The sequence below is a fragment of the Notechis scutatus genome, chromosome 2 (genome assembly GCF_049901735.1).
Source record: "Notechis scutatus isolate UNSWTSFEM ecotype Mainland chromosome 2, rNotScu1.2, whole genome shotgun sequence".
In the NCBI taxonomy this organism is placed as follows: domain Eukaryota; kingdom Metazoa; phylum Chordata; class Lepidosauria; order Squamata; family Elapidae; genus Notechis; species Notechis scutatus.
In genome coordinates this window covers 110861608-110880269 of record NC_142010.1, presented here as the reverse complement: position 1 = coordinate 110880269, position 18662 = coordinate 110861608, and the positions used below count along the sequence as shown (strand labels likewise).

The window sequence follows — 18662 nt, the reverse complement described above, 5'->3', positions numbered from 1 at the left end:
ATAAATCTTTGGGGGCTTGATGAACAAACTGAAACTTCCTGAAAAGGTCAATGAGACGAAGAGTTTGGGAACCCGGATCAAGAGCCATTTGATCAGCATGTTTATGTTCAACCTCAGAGTGAAGTGAATGCTTTTGCCCAATGATTTTGATAATTTCAATCAACAGCTATAGGGGGACAGTACAAATGACCTCCCTGCTCCATCCACAGAAGATTATTACCTCTGCCTTAACACCATATAAAATGAAGTAGCATCTTTAAAATGCACAAAAGCTTTCACTTCATGTGAAGTGGACTAGATCCATAGTTTGAACAGTACGGAAATCCTGACAGGGCAGCACATATGATGGCACAACACGGGTGGGCAACTTTTGTGTAAGCCAGAATCTGCATATTTTTTTAAAAAAACTGTCTGGCTAACAGATGCAGTATTTGTGGCCCTTGTTATGTGAGTGAGCAGGGAATATATGGGATGCTCATGCAGGGGTTTTGTATGCAAAGGTAAGTTGATGCAGGAATGTTTTTTATGCGGGAATGCTTTTTAAATGTATTTAGATATGTAAAGTCAACATTTGGGCAGGCCTAGAATACCTGTTGCTCAGAGGTTTTTCTGTAAAACAGGCTAGCACAGCATGTGGCTGTCCAAGCAGCCCTAAATGCTTCACTTTTTCTTAAAAGTAATAAATTCATTACGATAAGTTTCTGGTTTAAAAGGCACACTGCAGAACACCTTCAAGTCTCATCACTTCTGCCAATTCTAAGGTTGCCCCTCTTTCATTAGCCACCAAACAGCTGATTGGCATGCCAGCTATTACTGTGAGAGCCACAAGAATTTTTAAATTTATCGATGTGGCTCCTTCCCCTTTCCAAGTTGTACAGGCTTGTTATAAGGGTAGCAAAGGTTGCAGTAGCTTACTATAAAAGCTGGTGTGTGAAGGGCATCTTTGGATAGTCCACAGCCTTCTCCATGAAAGCAAAGTTCCAAGCTCTGTGGGAGAGATGGAGAGAAAGAGAGAAAGCAGTAGGACATTGGAGCACAGCATAAGTCATGCTCTTCCTACTTGATTTCACTTTACATCCCTAAGTACCTGGAGGGCAAACTGAAATTTCCTAAAGTAGTCCAATTTTCCAACTTGTTGTTTTGTAGCATCTTTTATCAAGTCCAAGGTGTGATTCCACAGAAGCTCCAGAAGACTGTTTGGGAAGAACCAAAAGAAGTAGAGATGTACGACAGATTACTAGACAAGGCATTTTTACTAAGATTAAGCAAAGCCTAGTACATTTGGCCCTGGGGCTGGACTGAAGCTGCTCAAATTAAGGATGAGTGGATTATAAATTTAACTTTTTCTCCATTTCTAATCTGTCTATATTGTTTTATCTTCATTGCATTTTTAAGTTCCATTAAGTTCTTGCCCCATTTGAGCCATTTTCTTTATTTGGTGTTGAGAAATGTATAATTTGGGGAGGACATATTTCTCCAAATATATGATTTTGTTTGCAATTCTATCTACCAGTAATGAGTGCAGATTTTGCAACCAGTGTTCTCATTTCTGCATCACATTTTCACAATTAAATTGCACTGCAAAATTTAGAGAAGAATGACTTTAGAAAGATAGCTTACTTACAGTGTGGATTGTTTCAAACATGTGATATCAAAAGTTTGTATTAAAAAACTATAGTAATTAAATTATATCCCTCCTTCCTAATTCACACCCATTGATCCACCTATATTCTAACACACACACACACACACACACACACACAATCTCAAGAAGGATTAGTTGGGGAAAATATATACTAAGGAAGATAAGGCAGCAAACCAATTCAGTTTGCCAAGTTTCTAATTTCTAGAGGTTTAAGAAAAATTCCATAGGAAGACAACATAAAAAAACCCAAAAGGCTGATATTAAAAATAAAACATGCAGATGTTTAGTGGGCCATGAAAGAGCATCAATTATTCTAAACTCGGAGGAAAAATAACAACAGCTCACAGAATAAGGGACATTAATATTCAAAGGACAAATAAGACACCAGTACTTTGTTTTAACCATTAACAATATTTATACCTCTCTTTTCCTCTGTTCCATTCAAAGCAAATACTAGTACCTAGCCAACTTTTGCTCTTCTCAGAAAGCCAAACAGGGCTAAGACATGGTTAGTGGTTGTCCCTTTCAATAGGACACCATCAGGACATGCCATGGCTTTAGAGGACACTGAGAATTTACACAGAAGAATTCAAAAGCTCTATTTTAATTAAAGACTTTATTGAATTCAAAGAATGCCCGACTCCCAACAATTCTGGGTGACTGACACTGTAAACTAGAAGAAGGAACCAGAGAAAGAAAAGGAAAGAAAACATAGATCCAAAGACATTGGTATTGTTGCCAAGGGCTGATTACCAAGAGCTGGACTCAACTCAAGGAAGCCCTATGTCTTTTCCATTTTTTGCATAATTTTGTTTCTCATGCCCATCACATCCTAAAAAGCCCCGAGACAAGGATGCATATATAAAGAAGTGAACTTGTCAGAACATGTGGAAAACAGTCCATGTAGACACAATTAATGCCTTCTTCATCTAGAATGGTTTTGGGATCCTACCACTGATTTCCTAATGAACTACCTATCAATTCAGAAACCAAGCACAGAGTCCTGTTGTTGTTTTCCCCCTCTTATCCTTTGATCCTGACAAAATCCTAGGCTATTCCTCCTGATTTTACCTTGATTTTCACCAACTGGCTCTTTCGTATGTTGGATGCGCTCATTTGTTATGGTTTGTTCAGATGCTTTCCTTCTCCCTTTTCCCAAGCACTTGTTAGTTTTGAATGGTAGACAAATTACACCAAATTGTGGCTTAAGAGAGACAAGAGCCTTCCTCTTCTTTTGCAGATGCCCTAGGTAGTACCAACTCCGATCCCTAATTCATAGCATGGCAAGACCTTTCTGCAAAAGCCATTTTCCTCCTTTTGTAACTCCTTATCCTGACTTTACCTGTTAAAATTCTCCTGGACAAGGTTCATGTTTAGATACTGAAGCTCGTGCTCCAAGAATCTCATTAAAGGCGTGATGCACTAGAAGAGGCAGAAAAAGGTCCACAAAAATTAAGTGATAGGAAATAACATTTATCAGCTATGACACTAAATTATTGCATATGAAACTTTCAAGGAGCATCACACAAGAAATACAAAAGGCTTGCTGCAGGTGAATATAACATCGCCAGCATGACATTTTAAGTTGATGATATGCTGATTACTGACCCAAATTCATCCAAGATGCTTTCAGGTCAAGATATTTATTGTGCAATTATCCTGTTATAAAAGTCTATAGAATTCGGTGGAAACCGTGAACAAATATTTTTAAACAATTTTTAAATAGTTGTAGTGTAGAACACTAACTGTTTAACTCCTTTTCACAAACTCATGTGGAATACAAGTTTCCCCAAGTCTGGATTCTTATCTGTGCATTACCAGATTCTCCCCCATATCTAACCTGATTCAAAGCTGGGAAGATAAAAGAGGAAAATATGGGATGTCTTAACAATAATATTTTATGGAGAGTTAAAGAACAGAAAAGTACATACAGTAGTGAATAACATATTGGTTAATGTTATGACTTTTTGTGAATCGCCCTAAAATAGTTAAAAAGGAACAAACCAAGAGGGAAAAAGTGATACACACAGCATTTAGCGAGCAATTAAATACTCACATCCTCTGGGTTATCAGAGTCACTGCAAACAGACAGTTGCTGGATGTGTTGGGCAATTCTAGCATTCATCTGTCAAAAAAGAACCCCACATGCTTTTAATGCCATTAAGGGGAAACGCAATACTGTATAAATATTAAAAGTGTTAAGCCATTCATATCTATATCACTTCAGGCACTCCACACTGCATCTTAATAGATTTTTGTGGGAACAATCTAAAACTGGGCCTTTCATATTTCACACTATCCACACATTTAAACTCCTTGAACATTCAAGATAGTAGATATGCGTTTTCTCTCTGTTCTGTCCAATGCCATTGTCACACATCACATATACCATTACAGACAGAATTTCTTCTATAGAATTGACTTCCATGTACAACAGGCTGCTGAATTTAGCCACTTGCATAAAGCATTCTAGTACAGATCGTCCTCGGATTACAATCACAACTGAGCCCAAAATTTCTGTTGCTAAGCAAGTTGGTTGTTAAGTGAGTTTTGCTCCATTTTGTGAGGGGTTTTTTTCTTGCCACAGTTGTTCAGCAAATCACTGCAGCTGTTCAGTGAATCATACAGTCATTTGGCGAATCTGGCTTCCCCCATTGACTTTGCTTGTCCAAAAGTAGCTGGGAAAGTTACAAACAGGGATTGCATGACTCTGAGACACTGCAACTGTCATAAATATGTTTAGTTTGATCACATGACCATGTGTTCTGACCCACGCCCTTTTCCAACAAATCAAACACAATCCAAAGGAAACAGAAACTTTGTAATGCCTCTGCAAAATAATTAGCTGTGATAAGCACAAGCCTTGCCAAACTGTGAGACTTGCCAAATGATAACAGACAAGAAATAATTTGCAATACAAGAATCTTCAAATACAAACTCAGGATACTGGAATGTCCACAAGGCTGGAGTTTCAAAATGTCTTTGCCTTCTGCAAAGTTATGTTCGTTTCACAGGTGGCTTTTATCTTCTTGAAGGAGGGGCCATTACTTTGCAGCCTTACTCCTGAGTCACCCGTGCTGCTACAGCTGCTCTTTCTTACAAGCAATCCTGCGCGCACGCGCACTTGGCACAGGCTCCTCCAGAACCTCCTCATCACTGCTGCCAGCCCCCACAATCTCAGCAGTCTACTCCCTAATGGTCTTGGCCCCTCATCTGAGTCCTCGCTCTCCTCAGCCATCCGCATCTGATGCTGGCTAACCCCAACACCATGGGGATGCTGCCTTAAGTGTCATAAATGTGATAAATTACTTTTTCAGTGTGGTTGTAACTTCTAAAGGTCATTGAACAAATCGTTATAGGTCAAGGACTACCTTTAGTGTAAAGCCTAATGATCTGTAATGGGTAAAGGATGGAATGGAATAAGGTAGGAAAGGACATCATTGGCTGATTGTCTTCTTGAATTTTTAGCATGCAGAGAACACTAACAATGACTAGCTCTGGCCAGTAAACCCCATGAAGCAATCCTGTTGTTTTCTTTTTTTAAAAGTGCCTTTGGTTTTGGCACGGTTGTTTTTCCCACAGTCTGTCATTCCAATTTCACTGACACCCCCCCCCCCCCCCCACTTCTCAGAGGCATAAGAACTCTGTGAATTCGGTCTCTGAAGAGCCAGAAGTTCCCTATATGAAGCAGCCCAAATAAATGTGGGGTGACACTTGGCCCCTGGACTTTTGCTGTTCTAGTCACGCTCTTCCCCTGACCCTTTTCTGCCGCTGGACCAAGCCTGTGAGGTTACTTTGGTCACCAGAGTCTGCACCACTCCTCGGATCTCATTGTTGAGGCAGGAAACAGAAGCCTGAAGCTGTTGATGGAGCGTGTGCTGGATCTGCTCTGAGGTAATGACAGGTCCGGTGTTCTGTTCCAAGCGTGCCCAGTTTAGCTGTTTGGGCAACTTCAGGATCATCATCCGGAGCTGCTCAATGTTGTTCACCACCACACAGAGCTGGAGGATGGGAGGAAAGTAGAATGAAGTCATTCCTTGTGTTCAACCTTGTTGCTCGTACCCAAAATCTGGCTCAACCACTTACCCTGTTCGCTGCTTGTCCTGCCTCAGTTTGATTGGAAGATAATTCCTCTGCCCTTGCTTTGATCATCTGACAGTACATCAGAGCAATTTTACACATGTCCTAAGAAGTCAGAAAAGAGAAAATTGTCACTGATCAGTCAATGCTGTAGGTAAGCTTCACTGCATCCTCCAAGGACACTGGACTGCCTACAATGGGTCAAGCACAGCTGACTCTTCTGTAAGTTCAGTTCAGAAGTTCTAATCTTCTAATGCTGCAATTCCAACAGAGTCTTTTTTCTCTCTAAGAAAACAAATTTGCCTTTTGTTCTTCAGTGAAAAAGGAAAAAAAAGTGAAGGACAAAAAACATAACTGTTTGTTGTTACTTGATTAGCACATCCCCTGAATATATTAAGAATCTTTAATTAAGTGTAATTCCAATTATCTCTTCCCTGTGCAATACATACTCCCTGGAAGGAAGACATATTACTAATATTTTAGAAGATTTTGAGCACAATCATAATATTCGGTAGAATAATACATTATTATTTTTTTGAAAGCATGGTAAAAGGCATATTAATGAGATCTGGGTTGCAAAACCCATTTTTCCTTCTTGCTAATATTTAATAGTCCTGCCCGCTCTGCTGGCTCTTGTGAGTCAAGCATAAATAACTGAAGAGAAGCAATTCTGTAAATAACTCAACTCTGTACCATGAAAAGTTTTGTAGGTAAAAACCTACGCTTTGAAAGGCACCCAGAACAGCAGTGGGATCCTACCTACTCCACTCCCGGTTTGGGGATCACGTGCACATCCCCTAAGGCAGCTTTCCACACACCAGCTGAGGTTCTGCAAGCGACAGTCAGCTGAGAGGATAAAGAAGAGAAGAAAAGCACAGGGACACAGGTGTGAGGGCCGATCTTGCGCTTTTATCTTCTTTCTCCTCTCAGATGGTCCTCGCTTTTTTTTCTCTCCTCTCAGCTGATCGTAGGATGCTTTTTTTTTTTACTACCAGTTCGGCTGAACTGGTCCGAAACGACAGCATACCACCACTGACCCAGAAGCCTTTGTGAGAGCCAACACCGCAAAAGTAGTGGTGTTACAGGGTCATACTCAATTACACCCATAACTACCTCTGGCGTTGTATTCAGGAAGAGCTATAAATCCCAAGAAGTTTTCAAAAGCAACCCTATATAGAAAGTTAGCACCTACCCCCTCCTAGAATAATGAGGTATTTTGAGAAATATTTAAAAAGGCAGAATATTGTATTTTCCCTAAAGGAGAAACATGTTTCTAAAGACAGAAACTCAAGAGCCTCAGCTCTCTGCCCCAAGTAGAAACTAAGGAGCCAACTTTTAAAAATGCAGATTTGATAACCCATTCAAGAGAACAAAGGTAGGATTAGTCCTCAGCCACAATAGGAATTGGCCAACAAGCCCCTTCATGGCATCAGCACACTTCAACCAAACTTGACTTCAAGACAAACATGACCCCACATGGCTCCATGGGAGTCTGACAGCAGCCAATAGAATACATGCTCTTGCACAGAAACAAGAAGCTCAAGTTCAAAGCCCAGGGAAGGTATAAAATCCCCTCACTCTCCATTCTATGTGGTCAGCTGCCCAGGACCTCAAACTCATGTGGTCCTGTTCCTTAGTAAACCATCTTTCCAATCAGCCTCCATGTTTCCAGTGTCTTTCTCCCCGCTTGGAACTGAACCAGATGGATATTTCTTCCAACACCTACATATAGCATATTGCAGTAATTTGGAGAAGAGATGACCAAGTGACCTTGAATTTAATTGTGTAAGTGATCACTGGTCACTTGTAAATTGTAAGTGTAAGTGACCAATGTAAGTGACCATGAATAAGGCTTCCCAATCCAGGAAGAGGTGCAATTGGCACACAACTTGGATTTCTGCAAAGGTTCTCCTAATCACGGATTTAATCTGTTCTTCAGACACATTGAGAGTCCAGAAGTTGCTCCAATTGCAACCAGTTCCATCCAGAGGTGGTATTCAGCAGGTTCTGACCAGTTCTGGAGAACCGGTAGTGGAACTTTTGAGTAGTTCAGAGAACCAGCAAATACCACCTCTGACTGGAGATTTTACAGTATCCTTCCCCTGCCATGCCCACCAAGCCACACCCATAGAACCGGTAGTAAAAAATTTTGAATCCCACCACTGGTTCCATCCCATCCAGAAATAATGAGGGCAACTATTACGGAAGCTGATTTTTACACTGAATTTTCTTTAAACCATTGTAGATTTAATAAAAAGTGGGACAGAAGTGACTTCTGGTACAGATTAGAATGATCTGAGCTTCCTTATTCTTACACATACCTCGACAAATTTCACCATGATCATAAAGGCCTCCTCAGGATCAGGCCAATCCAGCTGTTGCCATGTCTTCACCATCTGAGCATAGCAAGTGGATAGGTCAACAATGGATGTACTGTGTTTATTCAATTCTCCCAGTGGTGTCAGCTTAATAGAAATGAAACCAAGGATTCAGATTATTAGCGTCAGAATTTAATCTGGAAAGTTACAGAATGAGCATTTGGCTTCGGTTGGAGTTTTTTGGACACTGAATATCCTAGACAGACAATGGGATTTTAACACCTGAATTTGCCTTCTTCCAATTACTTGACCCAAGACATCCTACAATTTGCTCAGTACATGGAGCAATCAGACTTTTGGGCTGTTTTTTGTTTTTAGAAATAACGCATAGCAACTCTGTGTAGAGATGCCTGAAAGGGTAACATCTCTGCTGCAAAGACCTCAAGTATATTCATGTATGCATTTTCATTAGTAATAAGAACTTCCAAAATAGTGTTGTGGAAGTGTGGTGGAGGTGTGTTGGAAGTGTGTGTGGAAGTGTGTTGAAAAAAGTGGAATAGATAGCACCACCACTAGATGGATTCGCAACTGGCTGGCAAACCATACTCAACGAGTAGTCCTTAATGGGTCTAAGTCTACATGGAGGAAAGTAAGCAGTGGGGTGCCACAAGGTTCCGTTTTAGGCCCAGTACTCTTCAATATCTTCATTAACGACATAGATGAGGGAATAGAAGGGAAACTTACCAAATTTGCAGATGATACTAAGCTGGCAGGAATAGCTAACACCCAAGAAGATAGGCTCAAGATCCAGATGGATCTTGACAGACTAGAACACTGGGCCGTGTCTAACAAAATGAAATTCAATATAGAGAAAAGTAAAGACCTACACTTAGGCAAGAAAAACCAAAAGTACACATACAGACTGGGTGAAGCCAGGCTCAATAGCAGTAGTTGTGAGAGGGATCTTGGAGTCTCAGTGGACAACCAGCTAAATATGAGCCAGCAGTGTGCAGCAGCAGCCAAAAAAGCTAATGCAATCCTAAATTGTATTAACAGAGGGATACAGTCAAGATCAAGGGAAGTACTAATACCACTCTATAAAGCCTTAGTAAAACCACACCTAGAGTACTGCATCCAGTTTTGCTCACCACATTATAAAAAAGATGTTGAGACTCTAGGAAAAGTACAGAGAAGAGCAACCAGGATGATTAGGGGACTGGAGGCTAAAACATACAACAAACGGTTGCAGGAACTGGGCATGGCTAGTCTAGTAAAGAGAAGGACCAGGGGAGACATGATAGCGGTCTTCCAATATTTGAGGGGCTGCCACAGGGAGGAAGGGGTCAAGCTATTTTCTAAAGCGCCTGTAGGCCAGACAAGGAATAATGGATGGAAACTGAACAAGGAGAGATTTAACCTGGAAACAAGGAGAAACTTTCTGACAAAAAAGAGAACAATCAACCAATGGAACAGCTTGCCCTCGGAAGTTGTGGGAGCGCCATCACTTGAGACTTTCAAGAAGAGATTGGACTGCCATCTTTCAGAAATGGTATAGGGTCTCCCGCTTGGGCGGGGGATTGGACTAGATGACCTACAAGGTCTCTTCCAACTCTGATTATCTTATCTGTTATCAGTTGTAGATCCCAAAGTGTCCTAGCCCAAAGCCAGCATCATTTGTTTTCTTCTCAGTGGAATTTCAATGGGAAGAAAAAGGTCAAGAAAATAAATTTTCTAGACATTCTAGAAAATGTCATTTCTGGCTCCTTGTCTCTTTCTCTTTCTTATATCCTGCATTGCCATTGTTAAAGTTGTGCATTTTGTCTTGTTCCCAGCATCTTAAGATTTCTCTTTGCACTTTTTTACCTTCTACTAATATATACTGTATTAAACAACATGCCATCTTTTCTGTTGTCATTTGAAAAATCTCAAGGCAAAAGGATAGAAACAGTAGTTGACAATTATCTGAGTTGAACAATATTATTTTAAAATATCTCATAAGAATGAACATCAGTTTGCTTAACCAAAGTAGCATTGTGTCTTTTTCTGAACAACACAGGCATCATGAAAGCATTATAACATTATTAGCTTGAGCTACCTATGTGAACACAGCAACTAGTTGAAAGGACCTGATATAAACTCAATGGATCTTACATGGATCTGATGTAAGCTCAAATTGCTGAATTCATTGCTGGAGAATTACTCAGATTCAGATATTTCCATAATTGCCAACCACAGGTGTCAGACTGGATTAAGATATGTTAGCAAATCATTCATGTCATATACCTGCTTATCTGCAAAAATTATACACATAATGTAATTCACAACTTTTGTTTGTTAATCCACAGACAGAATTAAGTGATGATAGTATCAGGGGCTGCTATGAAGGTGCTACATAATATACATCAATGATTAAATGTATGAAGGCAGAAAAACTTTATCCAGGAAAAACAGGGAAGGAAAAACAATTGAGTAATGCTTTCCTTTCTGGGTGGGGATTACCTGGTCCACTTGGATGGCTCTTTGGGTCCTTTCTAGAGCTATTGTGTAGGTCTTCTGTAGCCACAAGGGGATGGCTTCTTTAAACCATAGATGGAAACCAGTCAATGCAAGTGGTGTATCCCTGGAAATAGGTAACACAAGTGGTTTGTAACTAATGAAAAACTGTTATTTCTTATTTCCCAAACATTCAACTTAGTTTTTCTCTAGAGGATATTTTTTGTTGTGGTAACCAATCACAAATTTGTCTCAACAAATCCTCATTGGTTATAAACTGTCAACAATTCATCAACAGAAGAGTTCACACAACATGCTAAACAAGAGCTGTGGTTAGAATGCAGTTACTGCAGGCTACTTCTGCTGACTGCCGGCTGCCTGCAATTTGGCAGATCGAATCTCACCAGGCTCAGGATGGACTCAGCCTTCCATCCATCTGAGGTGGGTAAAATGAGGAGCCAGATTGTTGGGGGGCAATATGCTGACTCTGTAAACTGCTTAGAGAGGGCTGTGAAGAACTGTGAAGCAGTATATAAGTCTAAGTGCTATTGCTATTTGCTTGTTTAATAATATTCTACCGAATGAATCATACTTAGGCTATACAGCACACTATGCTTAAACAGGGCTTGAAAATCATGCTAACTCAGGGGTGTCAAACTCGCGGCATCAAGGTGGCCTCACGTGATGTATTCTGACTTTTTTCCCCTTTGCTAAACCAGTCCATAGGCCGCAGGTTTGACAGCCCTGCACTAACTCAAATCCAAACAAACCCATTTTGTCAGTGAAGCATGCAAATCAAGCCACAGTTGTGGCACTGAGTTTTCAATGATAACAATACATTATAATCTCAAAACAACAACCATAATGTATAAAACAGCCTAAAGACTGAAGGCAAAGTGTTGTCCTCTGCAGAGATAAGCACCTGCTGCACACAAAATCCTTCATGTTATAAAAGTCCTTCATGCTGAGATAAAGTTGGAAAAGGCTCTCTGCTGTTAATTGGGACATGCCACTGTCAATCTTGCTCAGCTGCTCTTTGACATAACAAGAAACCTACAGGAGCATAAAAAAGATACAATGGATCAGGTTTTTGGACTGGACATTACACATTTTGGGTTGATACACTGAAACTGAATCAGAAAGATCCCATTAGTTGGTCCCGGATAGAAATCTACAAAAACTGGCTCAGGAACTAGATTCATCATCAAAGTGAAACTGATGAATCCTCACCACTGATTAGAGTGGCTACTTCAAAGATGAATTCCTGTTCTTTTTCCTCACTCTGGGGGTACTCCAGGTATATAGAATTGACATCTAGAACTCTCCAGCCAATATAATCATTCCTGAGAATTCTGTAAGCTGCACATCTGGACGGCATCACTATTGGAGAAAGCTGCCTTAGAAATTCTGAAGTAATTGGCTTATTCTTTCACTAGTGCAGCTTGCAGAATTCTCAGGAATGATTATATTGGCTGGAGAGTTCTAGATGCCAAGTCTATATTTCCCCTATATGCTCTTCTGCCTTGCTGTAGTATATAAGCCTGAGGTCCTCTTTGACACAAAGAGGTGAAACAGCTACTCACCAGTTCCTGCATTTTAAGATATGCAATTGAGAAGAGATCTAGTCTCATGGTGCTGTATTGGAGGAAGAAAGAGAAAGACACAATCAGAAATTTGCTACTAGGTTTATCATTATGTATTAAAGCTAACACCACTAATTTAAATGATGCATCCACATACAACAGATCAGTATCTGCAATGAGTTATAAATACAGGGGGGGGGGGATGAGTCTGCCTACCAAGATGAGGTGGACCGGTTGCTTTCGTGGTGTGAAGACAATAACTTGGTCCTCAAGACCAATAAGACCAAGGAAGTTTTAAGTTTCTGGGTGTTACCATAAAAGAGGACCTGACTTGGGGTGCTCACATTGCAGCACTGGTCAAAAGGGCCCAGCAGAGATTATACTACCTGAGACTTCTCAGAAAACAACAACTGTATGAAAAACTGCTGATGACTTTCTACCGCTACACCATAGAGAGTATCTTAACTTACTGCACCTCTGTACGGTTTGCCAATTGCACAGTGGCAGATAGGAAAGCAGTCCAGAAGGTTAATGTCATTGCCCAGAAGATCACTGTTTGCTCTCTCCCCTCTTTGGAAAAACTTTATAGCTCCCGCTGCCTTAAGAAAGCTCAAAAAATTCTCCAAGATCCATCTCATCCTGGGAACCCCTTTTTTTGAACTATGACCATCTGACAGACGGTACAGAATAATAAAAACAAGGACAAATAGGCTGAAAAGCAGCTTCTATCCCAGGGCAGTAGCTCTTTTGAATTCTACTGTATCGTGCAGCGTTGGTGTGGTGTCGGGGTTTTTCGGTTCAAAGTGTGGCGTGTGAAGGATGTGTGTTTGTGTTTATTTTCATGGTCATGATTGCACTGAGGATGGTGTTTGATTTTATTGTACGAGGTGCAATGACAATAAAGTAAACTAAACTAAACTAAACAGCCCAGAGGCAATCCAGAACCAGCATTCTCAGTAGTGTTAGCTGAATTCTCCTAATTGGCCACAAGGAAGTCAACTAGGAGGTTGAACCTTTGACTTGTTGACAAGCCTATTTGGGAAGATAAAAAGAGACCTAGAGGTTTATTTTCTCAATGCCAGCATTAAAATAATCCACCCATAAAAAATAGTTGCTGAGCAGGGAAATAGAGTGACAAAAGTCTCTAAACAACCACAAGAATATTTCTAGTACAGTCAATACTGCACAAAGCTCTGACCTAACCAGTTTTATTATTCCTTTCTTTCTTCAAGCCAACAGGCACAGGTATTAAAATGTGCATTCATTTAACTGAAATGCACAACACCCAAATCCTCTGGGAAGAAAATGCTATGGAATGTCGTACTTGCTAAGCTTGTGATCTTATCACTTCTGTGATCTGGGCTCCACCCCTCACTTTGGTAGCAAGACTCTGTGGCCTTAGAAGCTACATAAACATTTGAAGAAACAGTTTGCGACCAATTGGCCAAAGCTGAGAAAGAAGGAAAAATTTCCTTCAGAGACTTGCCTGATGAAATATTTGTTCCAGGTTTTGTGACACTCTTGGAGATCTGCATTCACCTCCTGAAGAAGACAGACCAGAGCTTTGCCACATTCCTCCATTGTCTGTGGATAGGAAAAAGAGAAACAGGGGTAGAGATCTAGCATGAGCTTGGTTTCTCCCCAAAACCAAGACACTTTCAAACTAATGAACTTCTCCTAGATTTCCACACTATTTCTCCAGGGCAAGAGGCTGTTTCACTCTTCTGCCACTTGTTCCTATGTTGCCATTGCTCATTGCCATTGTTCTTAGTGGTAGAGAAGCTGGCTTAATTGACTCCGTGCAGTCTTGAGGAGTACAAATTGATTTTCCGTGTTACAGAATGGCCTGGTCCAAAAATGGAGTTCTCAATTTCAGCTGACATCATTTTGACGTAACTTCAAGCTTCATGTTCTGAGAAAAGTAGGAAGAGCAAGAATACTAAAAGCTATCAGGAGACTTAAATGGCAAGGGAGGGTGGTGATTAGAGCCTAATTACCTGGGTCCTCTTCTAATTAAGTGAGCAAGAAATGCTATTGTGGGACTTCAGCCAAGCCTTTTCTCTGTTATTGGCATTAGGACTTATATACTATTCCACATACAAGGGACTGATATTCTAATTAGCGTTTTATTCTTTTGTAACACAGTGGTGTAAAATAAAGCTTCCATCATTTACTCTGCAGAGTTGCTTTTCAACCAACTGTTAAAACGGCTACAGTTTTTCTCCGCTTTTCGTGAGAATCTAGAGTTCAGGACTACTAAGTATGCTTCATAGTTCTAGAAAAGATCTATGCAGTTGCATGTTTATGATAACATGTGCTCAAGTGCATTTATGAGAGGGACACAAGTACAGTTATGTCCTGATTTTGACAAACTTAATTCCTTATCTAAAGTCAAGCTACAGCAGCCATATCTGTGTGTTTGGGAGGAAAATGTTTTTGTGGTCTTTATCCAAAATTGTTGTACAGATTAATATGATTGCACAGATACAAGATATAATACAGGAGCATTTTTTCCTGGCTGGGTTAGCAGATGTTTTGCAAATGCTAATGATATGCCCTTTTAGAATCAATAGGAAACACAATTCAACAACCCCTAGAAGATTCTAACATAAAATTTACTAGAATGTAACATACCTTTACCATTGGCTTCAAGTGTTGCTTCTTTATGTAAAACCACTCTGCTGTTCCAGTCTGAGAAAATAGGCAAGAGAATAAGTTACACAATAGCCCTCCCTATGCTTCTCTGCATATTAAAACCTACACACACATTAAAGCAGACATTGATCATATCTGTGTATATATATATGGACAATATAATTTGGCAGAGGTCCAAGAATAGAGGATCTGAGAGCACAGTTAGATCTTCAGAGCATTTTGTGAAACATAATCTGTAGATGAAGAAAAATAGAACACTGCATTTCTCCATAAAGAGAACCATGAGTAAATTCAGGTTGTGGATTTTGACAAAGAAACAAAATTAAAACAGATTCTTTTTACCCGTCCCTTCAAGATCTCAAAAGCACTAAGAGCAAAACTGTAGGCCTGAGAAAAGATAGCACAAAGGTAACAAGATGGCTTTGTACCTTAAGGGCCTGTACTACCATTTCTTCAAGATCAGGAGTCGGAGTACAAAGTTCTTTGAAGGCTTTCATTTTACACATTTGGACCAAAACCCTGTGAAGATGAAAAATCATGGCTGAAATCCAATGTAATTCAGAGAAAAGCTTTATTTCTCTTTTCTATGTCCCACATGCAAGACATGCCATCACTTTTCTTTTAATCAGTCTCAAATGCAAAGTTCCTGACTTCATTCCCTAACAGTATGGTAGGGAGAGCTGAGAAGAAGAAAAATATCTAAAGACCCCAACATTTGTTGATGAACAGCATAGAACAGGGGTGTCAAACTCACGATGTCATGGTGGCATCACATGACGAATCAAGACTTTTTCCTTCGCTAAACCAGGCGGGGGCAGGGCTAGCACATGATGCATCCGACCCGCGGACTGTGACTTTGACACCCCTGGCATAGAACAATACTAAGAAATATCAGTGTCCCTCTATAAAGTAGCTTTCTATGTTCCTATTGACCCCAACATTGTTGTTCAATCCCTTTCTTTAGGATATATTATAAAGAGATCAAACAGCAGCCTGATTTCCAGTGATAACAGAGACCAAACTAAGAAACTAATGACATGTAGGCCAGGACTACTTTTATTGTAATAACTACTGTAACAGAATCTTCAAAGTTTGGCTGTAGTTCCTCCCTCCCTTACTTTATATTCGTGTAAACTTGGATGGGTTTATCTGAGAGATTTTCTCAAGTTATTTTCTTTATCTGGGCTCAAGATTCTCTTATCTGACATTGCTTGCCTAGTTGCAGTTTTTCCTCCTATCCTTCAAGGCCATTCCCTCTGCCCTCTAGTTCAGGGGTCTCCAACTTGGCAACTTTAAGACTTGTGGGCTTTGCTGGCTGAGGAATTCTGGGAGTTGAAGTCCACAAGTCATAAAGTTGCTAAGGTTGGAGATCCCTGCTCTAGTTTATTTCATTATAATAGGTCTCATTTTTTTCTGTAGGAAACACTTTCAGGAAGTGCTGTGGAGAGATTTTTGCTCTACTTCTTATGTGCTTCAGGCATCTCTCTTTTCCTGATGCTTTTTATGCTCAAGGAGAGATCAGGCTCTTTCTCTTTTTATCTTCTAGTCTCACAGAACTGGCAGAACTGGCGAACACATATTTTAGGGTGGTTCTTGGAAGACAGGGATCACCAAACCTGACCTTCATACAGACAAAACAGAAATACCATTCATTGGAAGACTGCTAATATGACTGGAGGTTTAAAACTGATCTTGCATAGAATACCAAAATCCAGACAAATAAGACTGATGCTGTTTTTGTTTTATGTTTGCTTTCTGTTCACTGTTTCCATTCATATAATAAAAGAAAAAGAAAAAAAATAGCCTCTGTAGGGGTCTTGACAGGTGCCAAGGGATGCATACATTTCTGTCTCTTGGTGCTATTTGGGTGAATCATGGCATAAATTACAAGCTTTCAATTCATGAAAGCTTCTATCGTATCATAATAAATGCATTAGGCTTACAGATTCTTAGGTGTTATGTGAAGGAAATATAGGATCAGTATATTGAATGATTCATGATTTATGTCCACTTAATTAAACAGTAATGCTACTGAGAGAATATCCATGTTTGAAAAATGTTGGTAGTTTTCCTTCTGACTATGTGCATCCCAGATTATTTCTGATAGCTCACCTGAGCAGTGACTGCAGCCTCTGTGTAGATTTGGGTGAGGTGAGTGGGAAGATAATCCGGAACCTTTGAAGAAGAGAAATCCCATAGTTCAGTAAGGACTGGAAAGATTCTGCCAATTCAGCTGTCTGCAGGAAGTAATCAACGTGCAATAGATGTAAGAAGACTTAGTCCTGCTTGGCAATATCTGGATCATTTCAAGATCATGATCTACTAACATTATGCTAAGAGAGATGTATTTCAATCCACTTTATTGGATAGGTGTTGTAAAACTATATAACCTAATGGATAAATGTCTGATGTTGGAACCAAAGATGTTTTTAGCTGGACCAGAATGTTCCATCAGCCCTATAGTTCCACAGCTCTTCCTTTCTTACCTGCTCAGATCGTAATCGGCCTTGAATCCACTGATACTCTATGCTGGTAATCTGATGGAGTAGGCAGCTGCTATTGAACTCCAAGAACTGATACAGCTTGCTGTAAGCCAGCCAGTGCCTATGTTAACAAGGGAAGGAAAGCAGCATTAAATGCCAGAAGAAAAACCTGCAAAAAGTACAATTAGAAACAAAAAGAACCTCACATTAAGTGACCTAACCAAACTATATACTGGTAGATTAGGATATAGCCGGATTGGCTGGTTTTGCCAGTTTGCTGGGAAACATTTATTGGTTTATATGCATACTGCAGAAAGAGAAGTTAAAAACAGCAGAAATTGTAGCATGCAGTTCTTGGCAAAGTCTACTGCAGAATCATGTTCAATAGGCAGGGATGTAGTAATGAATCAAAGAAACCCCAGTTGAAAAAGAAAAGTCAAAATTATTGAATTCATGAATGGAATTCTAGGGAGAGTACTGAACCCTGGTCTCATGGCATGCCTGCACATTTTAATATAATTAAAACACTCTCAGACAATAGAAAAGAACCTTCACAACTTTTTTTTAACGAGAGAGACAGAAAGTGCCAGGAATTTTTGTTTTCCAGAATGTTGCTTTGAATGGAAACGTGCAGAAGATATTTACGCCAAGTCTTGGTGGAAATCCGAAATGTCTTTCTGAGTAGCGTGTAGATACAGGACAGTACCAGCATGTTTGCTTAACTCTCCATCCCAGGAAGTGCTGCCAGCCTGCAGTGAAAGAGAACAATGAACAACTCTCTGTGATATCAGATGAGGGGAAATACAGCATATCCATTACTTCACAGTTTTGCAAATAACAATTACCTGTATTATGTTCAGGTCTTTCTTTCTTCTGAAACTTAGTTCAATGCAATTCCCATTTACCTAGCATTTTAATTGACTAAAGAGTTAATGGCTCCACTTCAGCTTGGAGGAAATTATCAAGTGGATGAAATTGAGGGATGCTGATCAAGTTTACATGTGCTAGACAGCTGAGAGGAGTGACTGATATTTCAGTGGAATGGGAGAAGATTCAGTTTCGTAGGATATGGATAGGCTAGTATAATAGGCAGAAATGAATGGGATGCAACTTAAGAGGTAGAAGTGTAAAATCTGGCATCTCTACAGGAAAAATGAAAGGCACAGGCATAGGATAGGAAAGAACTGGATTGGCAGTATTACAGTTAAAAAAAGGCAGCAGTTTGAGGCAACTACTATGCGTTAACAGGAGAATAGACGTGCGTTAACAGGAGATTAGACATGAGCTTACAGGATGTAATTCACTCTACACTGATTCCACTTGGAATAGTATGTCCAGTACTCTGAACCAAAAAGGATAATGACAAACAGGAGTAAATTCAGAGGACAGTGACTCAAACAATGAA

The 18662-nt window shown here is 40.0% G+C and overlaps 1 protein-coding gene across 6 annotated transcripts in view; it reads right to left on the bottom strand.

Moving 5' to 3' along the window:
- The window catches only part of UNC13D (unc-13 homolog D), a 54099-nt gene that overhangs the window by 11653 nt on the left and 23784 nt on the right, over positions 1 to 18662 (bottom strand). For 5 of the 6 annotated variants that reach the window (XM_026667475.2, XM_087955798.1, XM_026667473.2 and 2 more), the window contains 16 exons: positions 17903 to 18006; positions 17261 to 17378; positions 16887 to 17011; positions 15203 to 15293; positions 14754 to 14810; positions 13606 to 13703; positions 12120 to 12171; positions 11459 to 11589; positions 10543 to 10663; positions 8047 to 8190; positions 5732 to 5830; positions 5440 to 5646; positions 3702 to 3770; positions 2988 to 3067; positions 1088 to 1193; positions 916 to 987 (listed from right to left, as the gene is read on the bottom strand). In XM_026667475.2, the coding sequence (XP_026523260.2) occupies positions 916 to 987; positions 1088 to 1193; positions 2988 to 3067; positions 3702 to 3770; positions 5440 to 5646; positions 5732 to 5830; positions 8047 to 8190; positions 10543 to 10663; positions 11459 to 11589; positions 12120 to 12171; positions 13606 to 13703; positions 14754 to 14810; positions 15203 to 15293; positions 16887 to 17011; positions 17261 to 17378; positions 17903 to 18006 (1674 nt within the window). The remainder of the gene's footprint in view (positions 1 to 915; positions 988 to 1087; positions 1194 to 2987; positions 3068 to 3701; positions 3771 to 5439; positions 5647 to 5731; positions 5831 to 8046; positions 8191 to 10542; positions 10664 to 11458; positions 11590 to 12119; positions 12172 to 13605; positions 13704 to 14753; positions 14811 to 15202; positions 15294 to 16886; positions 17012 to 17260; positions 17379 to 17902; positions 18007 to 18662) is intronic. The other variant, XM_087955801.1, reaches the window with a different exon arrangement.